The sequence below is a fragment of the Limulus polyphemus genome, unplaced genomic scaffold, assembly GCF_000517525.1.
Source record: "Limulus polyphemus unplaced genomic scaffold, Limulus_polyphemus-2.1.2 Scaffold1462, whole genome shotgun sequence".
NCBI classification, from domain to species: domain Eukaryota; kingdom Metazoa; phylum Arthropoda; class Merostomata; order Xiphosura; family Limulidae; genus Limulus; species Limulus polyphemus.
The window spans coordinates 77,640-91,663 of NW_013667072.1; the positions used below are offsets into that span (position 1 = coordinate 77,640).

At 31.8% G+C, this 14,024-nt stretch overlaps 1 protein-coding gene across 3 annotated transcripts in view; it reads right to left on the reverse strand.

Moving 5' to 3' along the window:
• LOC106463691 (TBC1 domain family member 22B-like) overlaps positions 1–13,817 on the reverse strand; it is a 38,005-nt gene extending 24,188 nt beyond the window's left edge. The window contains exons 1-4 of one of the 3 annotated variants that reach the window (XM_022391272.1): positions 13,689–13,817; positions 12,994–13,115; positions 8,163–8,204; positions 5,303–5,436 (exon numbers count right to left, since the gene is read on the reverse strand). In XM_022391272.1, coding sequence (XP_022246980.1) covers positions 5,303–5,436; positions 8,163–8,204; positions 12,994–13,067 — 250 coding nt within the window. In that variant the 5' untranslated portion in view covers positions 13,068–13,115; positions 13,689–13,817. The remainder of the gene's footprint in view (positions 1–5,302; positions 5,437–8,162; positions 8,205–12,993; positions 13,116–13,688) is intronic. The other 2 variants (XM_022391271.1, XM_022391273.1) reach the window with 2 other exon arrangements.
• Positions 13,818–14,024: the final 207 nt, after the last annotated feature.

A 14,024-nucleotide genomic window follows, 5' to 3' on the forward strand; every position in this document is an offset into this window, starting at 1 on the left:
GGCAGTCCCCGGAACCATTGCCTCCATACCGTGTATCTCTGCAAAAAATGGTGAGCTGTGGTACCACGGTAAGCTGGGACAGGCACGGCTGTAAAGGGAAACAGGACTTGTAGCCACAACAGGCTCCAATGGAGACCAATGGGCAGCCATTGTGAAAGGTAGATTACTGTTGGACAGAAGCCACCCACAACTCCAAGGACACAGTAATCGTGTCACACTCGAAACATCGTAAAAACGGGGCCATAAGAAGGTCTCGAATATATGGAACCGGGCGACAGGTCTGCGAGAATATAGCAATGTGTGTAAGGCCAGAGCTGAAGACAACACACAGCTAACAGTGGAAGGGAAGAAGGAGAGGATGTCCCCAGAAAACCACACAGGGCTCCCATGAAGAGTTTCACACAGAAAGTGGATTAAGATGAGGTATTACAAAGAGTGTCAGAGAAAGACCAAGTCGAGAAAACGGGGCTTGGGTAGGATGAACAAGAAAATTGCCCCCCCCAAAAAAACAGGTAAAACTGAACCCATAACTGGTGATCCAGAACTTTGGAGCTCGCCCTAAAAGTTGCAAGGGCGGACCAATCCAAAGCCCGCGGGTAATTAGGCATACCAATGCCATCACCCAACAGGGCAGCAAAGCTCAGTATAAACCCCGAACATAAGGTCATGGAGGAAAAACAAGCAATAAGGAAGGACGTGGATCAAAATAATTATAGCAAGAGATAAAACATCACAATACCTGAAATATAATCTCCGAGAAAGCCGACAAGGGCTGAAGAGGATTCTCAGGATGGTGTGGGAAGGTACGGCGAACTACGGGGGGAGGGGAGAGAAAGAAGATCAATATTTCGTCAGCCTGTGTCTGTACAGGAGACAACGTGCATTCCATATAATGCTTCATCTCCCCATGAACAAAGGCTGAGAAATCCCCCAATGAGTCGCCCGTGCCTCTGGTCGCAAGTACAGTAACAGATGAGTGATATGTACCCAAAATGGTAACAGCAACTTCGAAGTTCAGGCTAGATACTAAACATGCAAAAAATGCATGGCAAACACAGATAAATCAAACGCTCTCCAATAAAAGTGAAGTTAAATTAAATGAAGTTGAATTAAGTTAAATAAAATTAAACCACTTCTAGGGTGATCAGTTGTCTAAAGAAATACGTCTGCACTCGAGCATTGCCAAACTTCAAAGTGATAGTTTGGCAGTGGCACATAGAGGGAGTTACATGATAGTAGTGCTCTCCTATTGGATGGAGAGTTGAAGCACGATGATTTGCATGAAAGACATGTTGGAACTTTGAATTCCAATATAGGGATGTGGAAGGCTTGTGGCATGCATTTTGAAAAACGTTTGCATATAGAGCACAGTACAAAACGGGAAAAGCTAATCTTGTGAGAGGAGGGAAGGTACTGTATCGGAACTTAACAATATTCAATAAATAAGGGCTTCAGTCACTGGAATATTTTGCTCTCACCTTACAAACATTCTAATCCTAACAAGTCTTACCTGATATCTCATAATAAAAAATAAAAATTATTTAGTTTTGAAACAAATATAATTTGACACAAAACCATTTCTAGGAATGAAAAGAATGTTTCAAGAAACTATAAAAAATTCCCAAAACTGTAGTTTGTTGCTACGCTGTTTCAAATTCACATTACGTTTTGATGTACTTTCCTGCACATGTACTCTCTTCTCACTTTCCCATGAAACCACAAACTACTTCTCACACCAGCTTATCCCCCCTACACTTTAGTAATTCACTCTATCCAATGATATTTAAACTTTGCTTGTAGCTATTTCCGAAGCCGTACTTTCGTTAGTAGTTCCTAAGTACATGAGAGATTATAAAACAAAAGATGCCAAAAGAAGTGTGAAGTTACAATTTGTTTGCTTATTTTGGGAATTTAAAGTTTTCTGTAGACCTATGTTTCTTCATCCATGAAAACTTGAATAAATGTCTTTGCTACATTTAATACACTTCTGAAGCATTTGAAAGAATAAATTCAGTTTTCTCACTCTTTAATTATATAGTAGCATAACTTTTGTATAAACTCATTTTATCATATCTACAATAGGATGGTTTCTATTTTTGAAATTTTGATTTACAACACTCTCATCCCCTCACTTTGTTTCAATATATAAATAAGTAATTCACACCACACTTCATCCATATTAAATAATATTTAGAAGTTTCTCAAGGTAGTTGAAATTTTATCTTGTTGCTTGGATTATATCTGCATATTCTAGAATGTTCCAGAATATTCTAAATAATTCTGAAAGATTCTAGATTATTCTGTAATGTTCTAACATATTATAATGGAATATTCTAGCACATTCTGGAATATTTCAGAGTATTCCACATTATTCAGAATGTTCAAGAACATTCCATATATAAATAATCCAAGCTGCTACTTTTTACTTCTGTAATATTCTTTATGACATGACATCAGTTTCTAGAAGTTCAGTATATAAGCACTTAAACATGTTCTTCTCTATCATATCAACTGATGCTGTATCACTGTAAATGGATATTGCAACAAGAAGTATGACTACACTTTGGCTACCTTGGTTTAGAAGAAACTGAACTAACGGGAAGCTGGACAAGTGCTTTGTATGTTTTTCTACCATCACAAAACATTAAAGAAGACATATATAGATATATGTTACAGTTTTCTTTCCATTCCCACCAAAAGTTAAATTGAAAACAGAATTTGTGATGTAGAAGCCTAATGCTTTATTTTGATTGGCCATACCCCCCTGCTGTGAACTGTAGTTTCACCTATCCAAGGCTCATCAACACAGCTTGGGCTGGCAAATCAAAGAAATACAATTAGGCCTCTTATACCATTGATTTTTATATCAAATTAATGAAGTTTTTAAGTCCTCTTCAATTACCAATAAAGTAACCTAAGATAATTTAGGTGTTTGAATAATGTTAGAGCTTGTGCCTCAATCATTATTCTATATTATATATCAGACCTAAATTACTTGATTAAGAAGAAAGTCCTTGTCTTATAGAATCAACATCAGTGATTTCAAAAATGTCATCCACATTACTGACAACCTGTGCTTCATTGACTTGCTGTGTTCTAGTTTTCCTTTCTGAAATTGTCTTTAGATTTTTCAAAAAGTTTTTTCAATTTGATAATGGCATAACTTTTTGATAATTTGGAATTCAAGCCTTGTTCCAAAAAGCTGCAGCCTCCTTGATCACAACCTTTGACCTTTCATGAACAGTCTTCTTTATTTTTAATGGGGTTTTTTAGGTCCTTTTCAATTCCAATAAAATAACATAGAGGGAAAAAGGTCATCATGGGTGCATAGGCCAGATTGATAAGATCCTCTCTTTAAAAGAATCAAGGGCTAAAAAAAGAAAAAGAAATGAGGCAAGTATGAACAGAGCAGAAACAGCAGACCTTGAATGAAACTGTCAGTTTTGGGGAATTATCCCAGAGCAGTGATGATGAGGTCGGTGGATACAATACCACTAACAGTGATAAGGATGGAGGAGCAATTGGAAAATCATCTTCTTCTAAACCTAAAATGAGGGCAAGAAGGAATATTATTACTTCAGATTTAGCAGCAGCTATGGACAGAACCAACTTGAGTGACAGAAAGGCAAAACACCATCCTTAACTTCCTCTATGGCTTCTACTACTTCATCATGATCAGCTGCCGTTTCATAACTAGACTGGTCTATATATTCCCAAGATTGCTGGAATTGAAAGAAATGCCAGTACAACTTCTAACATATGATGCTGACATGCCAAATACAGAATATTCTTGTTTAATCTTTTCTCTAACAGCATACATGTTCTATTTCTGTGACCACTGTTGCTTGCTGTTGTGCCAAAGAAAACTGTCTGTACATGATCATGTGCATGTGCCACAGCAGAAGCTTGAGCCTCTCCAGTGCTTCAAATCAACTTTGGAACACCTAGGAGTTGGTTTACTCCTACTTCAGATAATCCACTTGTTCTTTCCCTGTGAGGTCACTAAGAAGCTTGCTATCTCACTGAAAACTACAAATGAAACTATTGCCAGGAGCTGTTTCTTTAAGTTTTTGACAAATTCTTCATAGAAATGATGTAGAGATCTTCAGATCAAGGAATGGTTGATGGTTAGCTATGAATTGTGGCAGTAGGGATAAATGATTGAGTTTGCTACATGATAACTTCAAGTCAGTCAACCTAGAAACAATTATCAAGAGCTTCTTGAACTAGCCATAGTCTTTCTTAGTGACATCCCTCCTCAAGGAGTGCAATGTAAAGCACCTGGAGCATTGTATCATGTATGATGAATGACCAAGACATTATATGCTCTCAAGATCTGGATGTTTATGAGACAGTTTAAGCTCACTGACTGTGAGGAAAGAGGACTCCATGACATCTGCATCTTCGTAATGATATTAACTTCCTACAATGTCTTGTTAAGTATAAAAAAGGTGAATTCTGCTTTTTCAAAATCTGCTAGTCAAAAATTTGCTGGACATCTGTAGTATCTTAATTAGAAACTCATTGGTTTGGCATTATTTGATTCAGCTGTATTGAAGGAGACAGAATGAGCAATGGTCAAGTCACTAATTGAGAAGAAAGGCATGGATTAACATCCAATGTGCAACTGGCTTAATATCAGGAAGTTTGAGGATACATCAAGTGAAGATTTTGTCAGAAAGAACACAAAAGACTTCTTCAGGTGCCTCAAAATTTCACCTTATTTCTGGATTATTCCAAGTCAGGGAAGCTCAGAGAGGACAACAGGGAGGTACTGTATACAGTTCAACACTTGAATGTGGTAAATTAAAATGCTAAAAGAGATGTATGTGGCCCTTACTGAAAAGTATAATGTCATTATAAAAAAGAAAGAGGAACAGAAATAATTCCTCCTTCAAGTTGTACAGGATCACAGAATACACTTTTCTAACAACAAAAAAGAAACAATAACAATGCAAAAGTGTCTAATCACACCAAAATCATATAATTATGTAACTATACTATTGTATAAGCAATAAAATAACAGTACATTTTAAATAAATCATTTATAATACATAACAAATGTGTTTTTATATCACATAGTACATACAGTACCAGACTATTGCAGTCTAGAACTTCAGTCTCATTGAGTAACCTTACATATGGTCCAAAATGAATGAAGGTTGACTTTTAATGTTTTTCTATAATTGGAACATAATTATGGGGTGAGAGTTTTAGAATTTTTAATATGAAATTTTACCTCCAAATAAAAACCAGCCTAACCTACAACATACTAGATATCAGAAACAAATTGTTTTATTACGTGGCACAACACAAAAATCATCATCGCCTATATCCCAGGCATCATCTGTACTTTTTTGGAAATTCTGGAATGAACTAGAAGATGGATTTCTTTTATGACGAGTCTTTGATGGGTCTTTACTTGGAACAGAAGGCCTAGAAAGCAAAAAGAAAATGTGATTAATGCAAATATATAAACTAGAAAAAAATAAGTGACTGATGCCCTGTATTTATTCAAGCATGGGATAAATCACTGAAGTTAACACCATGATATGGTAAGAACATGCCTAACCAATATCATTAACCTCAAGCAAATTTACTTAAATACAAATATACCTGTACATCAAGGATATTATGAAGCTTATTTAAAAAGTTTTGTGATGCTTGAAATTATTTTAGCATAAAATAAATATTCAATATTTAATTGTGCTTAATAAAAGTTTGTATAGTGTTCTGAAGGAATAATTTCATTTTTCTAAGTATCTTTTGTCATTAAGAACTGCAAGGGGAAATGCGATATGATTATTATAGTAAATGTAAATGATACAGATATGAAATTTGAAATGGCTTCCCAATAGTATTTATTTCTTCACTTTGTTTAGGTATAAAAAGTTCTTTTAACTACTGATAATTGTAAAACAAAATATTTTTTAGAAACCAAACTGTCAATAAATTGTTACCCAACAGTTTTATATATTTAACGATTTCAGAAATGTTTTTAATAAAACAAATATTAAATACATTTTCAGATTTTTCAAAACTTTTCTTAAGTTCTTCAAATAAAAAAGAACAATTATTCAAATTATCTGCTTGATTTAATGAATGGGTCACAACAAATTTACAACTTATCTAACTAACACTAATATGAATTTCAGATAAAAAATTACATTTAAGTGGTGACAATATGCAGTAGCCTATAAGCATATGGTGTCAATGGATCTCTAATGAGTATGCAATTTTTTTTAACTAATGGAGAATAGGAGCCCTGAGAACTGAAGTTAACTATGGCATAATGTGATCTTAATGCAGTCCTCCAATATAATGTAACTTATATACACGGATATTTTGATGCATAAATTGTATCAATATTGTTCTCCGCTTCTGTGTCTATGAGTAGGATAAAACCTTAACTTTTTCTATCTTCCTAGTATTGTTCAAGTTTTCAAACCTTAATCAGCCTGATCACTTAATAGATAACTCTCTGTAAGTAACTCCATGTACTTATATCTGACCCAAAACACCATAATTTCCATGAGATCACATAGCTTTGTTTGTGTTGCCAAAGTCTGCAAGACTATAATACCTTTGCTATTACAATGTACAAAATAGAAAAACTCAAAGTAATTCAACAGAATGACCTCAAAAACTACAGGTGTTTATTCATGGGTTTCAACTTCTTGCATACTATATCTCTATACCACTAAATATTAAATGATTACTTTCAATAATGTAATCATGTTAACTTCAATAGAAAGATACCATTTCTTATACTTAAAGCCATGGTTTCAAGGCTGAAAAAAAAGGTAATGTTATTTGAGGCATTACGGGATATGTTCTGAAATGAACTTTTGCATTTTTAAGCATTTTGAGAGGTTGGTGCCTTACATAGGTAAGCATCAAGTACTGGAGAGTGGAAATCATTGAATAATTATTGTTTAATCACTTCAGTATGCTTATGCCCATGGCTTTTGTGTATATTTTGCAATAGATAATTTCATGCTAAACAGCTTCAAACAATGAAATATCTGATAAATTGTGCAACTAAATGATGCTGAATTTCTATTTTTATTATAGAAAAATGGTTCCAAAGATTTTTCTACTCTAGTATCATAATGTGTATGACAATATAAACCTGTATCTTAAAATTAATACCTCCAAGGCCAGGTGTAGATACAAGTTACATCAGTCCAGAAACAAGCTTAATCCTTATATCAAAATATAGGTATCTAAGAGCAGGTAAACACACATTTATATGAATTTTCATATAATTTACTTTGTCATACAAAATCCTCAACAACTGTAAGTCATGACTGTAAGTGATATGTCTTTACAATATCCAATGAGTTATAATTAGAGCTAGACAATTAATGCTATTAACCAATTATATCAATTAGTGTGAGAAAAAACAACAGATTAATTGAAGTAACAATTAAATAAATGAATGTCACAAACATAATCAAATAATCAAAACTAATGTTTCCAATTATTACTGTTTTCAATAATTCTAATTACCAAAACCTTATGTGGGAACAATCAACTAATTGAATGTAACTGATTAATGAATCTGGTGACTAACTGATCAGCATATTTCATTAAGCACCCAGCTCTAGTCATGATAGCTATTTTTTTAAACCTTCCACACATGACTTCATACCACTTAAAAGCAGCTCTAACTTAGGAGCTACCACAGAGATAACAGGATAAGTATGGTAATATACACCTGACAGTAACATGGAATATTATGTCACATATGTTTATGAAATAATACCCACGATTTAATGTTTGGCAGTTGGGTTAACAAAAATACTTCTGCTTTATGAATCCAGTCAATGGGCATCCAAGCAAGCAAAGTCATTAGTTAGTAATTATTTAATTCATACGCTTTAATATTAATGACAAATTGACAGATCAATTCTGAAAAATAATCAATCTACAGTATGAAACTACAGTATAACCATTTTGGCAAGGAATTTTCTATCAAAATGAAACAATATAAAAATGAAATAATGGAATTCAATCAGCACTGCATTTGTAAAAAGCCACATTTGTCTCTGCTTTTTTACAAGCACTCTAAGTATAGATGTAACGATAAAAAAGACAATTTACAGCACTATTGAAACCATGTATAACAACAATACTTATCCATCAGTTTATGTACTTACTGTGTAAGTGGAGGGTGAGTTGCTCCGTAAACAGGTTTTAGGCTACAGAATAGAATAACAAATAGCAGTAAATGGTGATGTTAAAACAGTACACATCAACCCATTTACTCCTTAACACTAGCAATCACTTTAACTGTATATAGTAATGTCAGAGCAGAAAATTAATGCATGCCTAGTACCAAATACCCCTAAACATTATGTTTGGCAATCAAAAATTTAAAAGGGTGTGCCCGATTAGCACAAAAGACATTGCAACAATAGTTTTATATTACATAAAACAACACTGTCATACAGGCCAGTGTGTACTATGAACTAAAATCAAGACTATTTTCATACTACAAATTTAAGATTTCACATCCAAAAACCATTGCAAATGCAGGATGTCTTTTGCACATTAATTTATAGATCATTCGGCTAAATCAGACTATGTTGTCAAACAAGCCCTTATCCAACCAAGGTTCAAATCCATGCTGATGACAAACAGAAAGTTAATGAAACTTAGAAAATAATGATGTGTTAAATAGCCTACCAATGATAATTATTGAAGTCATATGAAGGCCTATATAGATTGAAACAGCATTTATATCTTACTTATCAATAAATATATATATATAAAAACAGCAGTTTATGCAGGTTGCTTTCCAACCTAGCTAAATCTCAATGTGCATACATACATATATATATACAATTATTATCATTAGTAGTGTTACAGTATTATCTTGGTTTAAACTAACTTTAGTGGCAGTAAAATAAACCAGGGTTTTAATGCCAACAAGAAGGCCTAGATATAAGTCTTATTAATACTGATTAAAACTGAAAGTTGAAGATCTTAGCTATATAATGCTTTACATTTAGTATCATTGGTAAAAAAGGAAGTGTGGTTTTTTGTTCGTGCATAGTTCTAAAGATTTACAAAATCCATGCACAAGATATAGGCCCAGACTTAAAATAAATCATAACATCTCCACAAGCAGCCTTATGTTTGACTGTTTAAATCCAATTCAAGATCTGTCTATATCTGGGCTAGCTTAATACACTCTAGGCCTCAACCATGTGGTGGTATTAACTTATGAAGCAAAGCCCACAGACGAAAATATAAAATACCCTAATAACACTAACCATTTATCATAAATACTAATTTATGCAATGTGATAGGCATGGTACTTGAAGCTATACATGTAACAAATCTGCTTTGGTGCTTGGTAATATCACTAAGCAGACCAGGCTCATCAGGTGTTCTTAGGTCAAGGGCTGAAACACCACTAGCAGCAAAGATAACCAACATATGACCTACGACAGAGTGATCATAGAAGCTTTTCGTAACTTGCCAGTTACTATTAATCTAGACTATTTATTATTAATTGTAATTAATATTGTAGAATTTTAGCAGCTCATCTTAGCAATATATTGTGATATAAACAGAAATTCTGATAGAGTGAATTTTTGGACACCCAAAAATCTCTTAAGAAAAAATTAATTTTGCATCTTCATTAGATGTACTATTAACCTTATTATGTGTAAATATTTCTAATGGCAGAATCAAGTCTTAAATATTTCCTTCCTCCAAAACCTAACAATATTATGAAACATATACATCTTCAATAGCCTACAAGGTTTATAGATATAAGAATATGTAAACATTTCCATTGATATCCATTTTTGTAACTTTGAAGTCAGTCAAACACACGTACAAAGTTTTAACATACATGAATTAGTCATAAACTTTAATTATTACTCTGTTATCATCAGTGTAACATACTTAGTTTTACTCAACAGTAGCCAGAGTAATAGCTTCTAGTCCCTACAATATCTTCCTCAAAAAAATTAATTTTTCTTCATAAGCAAACCAGTAAGTTAATTTTAGCTTTATCTGTCAATGTTATATTTGCATATTTTTAGATAGCATTAGCGAAATACTTCAAAGTATAATATTCCTACAATTATCATTTTAAATTCTCCACACATCTTACACACACACAGTATTTGCTTACATCATTTTACATTTTTTACTACAACTTTAAGCTATAAAGCCTCAAAAATAATTCAGCTTCATATTTTCTATTATTCACTTTCGTATTCTATTTGCATCTATATATGGGGTACTAATAATACAGCTCAAAAAATAAATACAAAAAATTATTTTGTTACATGCATCTAACATTTTGTTTCTTCACTAATGCTGAAGCCTTGTTTTAAATATTACAGTATTGTCAATTATATTATCAACATGATATCTACATGATAACTTTGCCTGTTTTTTATATTTTGTCATTGTTTTACAAAAATATTAAACTCCAGCAAAATATGTAGGATTTTGTAAGTTTAGACAAGAGCAAGGATCTCTTCTTTTGATTTAGTCGATGTATTCAATACAAAGTTATCTTTTGTTGTAATAAAAATATATTTGTGACATCCCTCAGATATCAAATAATCTAATTTTAGCTTTATCTGTCAATGCTACTGTAACTTTGGTTTTATTTTGGTAAGCCTATACTTCCCAGATTTCCTATACTCAACTTTGATAATAAAAAAAAATATGCAATTTCGTTAATAGGATAAAATAGACATAAAACATCGAATTTGGTAAGTGATATTCTATATAGTTTCAATAATACAAAAATGTAAATTTCAAAGCACGATTCAAACAAACAATGTAACAGGAATGACAACAGACACTAATGATCATACTGGTTGTCTACAGTGACATACATCTCTTTTTTTTTTATCACTGTAATTATAGCTTTTTAAAACTACCTAAAATTACTCTGTTTCTCAAATTAAGATCTAGGTCATAATTTACAACTAAAATTACATATTTTGTCTTTGTATAACAAATTTGTTTTGTGTGTAATTACAGTACTGATTCTAGATAAACCAACAAATCTTTGAGGTAAAACATTTTAAGTCATACTGAAAAATGTAATTTAAGACATTTTTTTAAATATATTTCTATGATCAAGAGCAACGTTGTCTAACACAGTTCTGATAAATCCCTCTCAGGGTTTGTTTTACAGAAAAGTTACATTGGGCTATCTATTGTGTCCACTGCAGGGAATCAAACCTCGATTTGTTGTGTTGCAAGTCCATAAACTTAAAGCTGTCCCACCAGAGGACCTCTTTCAGTGTAAAATATCAAAGTTTTAGTTTGAAGAAATGAAATCTTTATCAGTTACCACAAACAAAAATCAAAAAGTCTCTTATATTTGATAAATCTTTATCATATCCATGTGGTAAAACTAGGTAATATAAGAATAATAAAATATAGTTTTACATATTTAACAAGAAATCTGAAATTTATAACTAGTTATTTTGAAATAAAACTCAGTAGTTCAAAAATGCATGAATTAATTAATTGAAATAGTTATCCTTACACATTTTTTTTTTATTTGTAAAAATTTAATAAATTTGTTTTTACAAATTTTCTTTTCATAAGATACAAAAAATAAATAATTTACTACTGTATGATCAAGATTTTTGCCCACTGAGTGAATTCATACTTAATTAATTTTACTACACTTGTTGACAGACACCATAGTAACTGTACCTAAACAGAAACATTTAAGTAATATGTGTTTCAGAAACCAATGGACACAATGGTATGAAACTTAATGTTTACATCTATTTCACCATGAAGAAAATGATGTATGTCATGTTGTATATTATGATGATGATGCCCAAGGGTATAAAAACAATTATCCAAGTTCATATGTCAGCAATTTTGAACAAGTCACTACAATATGGAGAAGTGAAAGTTAGCATGTGATAATGTGATGTTCTTGCAGTATTGTAGTTTTTGAAGTTTGATTACTGGCTTGGGAATCATTGTTACTTAAATACCATAATTATGTGTGTGTGTGTGTGTATAACCAAAGATTTTTGGGCAAGGCCTATCTTAAAGGTTTTCAGTAAACTTATATCACACCTGATACATACATCATTGAATGAATTATTATTCTTAACTTTGTTTAGCACAAACTGAATAGAAACATGAATGAATAAACTATGAAGTCTTACACTAATAACAGTACAAAAAATAATTCAAAGTGGCTCCAATAAATATATGTAATAATGTATTGAAATGATAAACAAATTATATGCTACATATTTAACATCCATATAAAAATTAATGCAACTAGTAAGTATTTCAAGTACAAGCTAGTAAGGTTTTCAAAAACTCCTTGAAATGCACATTAACACCAGCCCAGTAGTGGTGTGGAAAGTGAAAACTAAACATTGGTACATGAAACAGTTTCAAGTCACAATAACTCTTTAAGTTAGTGTATAACAAATGCATTCTATTAGTATGCATGTTAGCACAGATGGGTGTTATAATTCTAAAAGTAAAAGATATAGCTTACATTTTTAGAGTTTGAACAACTGAATTTCTAGCAAAAATATACTTTTTATATACAAAATCAAGTCTTAGGAGACTAATTTCATTCCTATATATTATATCATAGGTTGTTATGGGTGTCTAAAAAATAGTAAATACATATATTCCACATACACAACAGTATTATGCACCAAGAAAGTAGCTGAAAAATATACTGCAAAGTAGACATACTCAGACAGTTCTTTTGTTAGAATTTGGGTGAAATTTATAATAAAAAATAAAATAAAATAAACAGCTACTTACATTTATCTCAAGATAATCTTATCCTAGAACTTAGTACATTTATATAATGAAAATAAGCTGTTTGTGGTAGATAAACTAAGTTTAAAAACTAATAGCTAAAAGCTAGAATTGACTGAAAAAGTATATATGTATATAGGTAGCTTGTTAGGGGAGAAAATAATGTTTCATTGATGTGGTATTATAATCTTAACATACCTTCCATGCTCATTCCTTAAGTTCTTCTTCCAAAATGCAGTTTTGCCATCAATTGTCTTTTCATTTCCTTGCATAGTTGACAAGGTAACCTAACATGTACAATTATCTGAAAGAACAATTTACTAATGTTTTTGTTAGACGTTAAAAAAATTGTAACGTCTTTTCAAAGTCTATTAAAAGTAAAAGTTAAAATTAACTTAAGGCAACAAAAATACCTATGAGAACATTAGATGTATTGCTTTATAATTAAATACTCATAATCAACTGTATATTCATTAATTCTGGAAGTTACTTCGCAGTTTATGTGGCATTTGCGTTATTTTCGGCAAAACTTTTTTCTTTTAATAATATAATAATATTTAACTTTGCCTTTCATCTTAACACTTAAAAAACTTCAAAATTGTGAGTAGCAGTACTCCGTGTAAAGGTAATGCTAAAAAAACTGCTTTAGACTAAAACAACAACAGTGCTAGTAGTACTCTGTCAGTACTGCAATTTGAAGATTTAATAACTGATTATACGTTATATTACATATCATTATTAGTGACTAATTTCATATATCCGTGATATACTAATTATGACTAAATTCTTATCTATTGTGTGCGTAAAATTTATGAAATGTTATACAGTCAACTGAAAATCCCTAAATATTCACATATTATTTATTTCAATCTAAACAACTGTACAATTTATACCTCGAATCTTTTCAGCTCAGATATAGCCTACGATTTAAAAATCAACAATAATAATGATAATGTTTAACTATTCGTTTACTGACAACAACAGTAAACACATCACTAGACGCCACCATCTTGCCACCTCGGATACTCCCGCTGGATCTTTACGGAAAAAAACAACAAAAAATTTATATTAATTGCTTTAAATATCATTCTTTTTATCCAGAGTTATCTCGATAGAAAGAAACGGCTTGTATATGAATTATCACAATTTTCGGTCCTTTGAACTTGGAAACTTTGCAGTCGGTCATTTACGAAGTTTCTGATGATAAAATAAAAATATAATTTACCTTT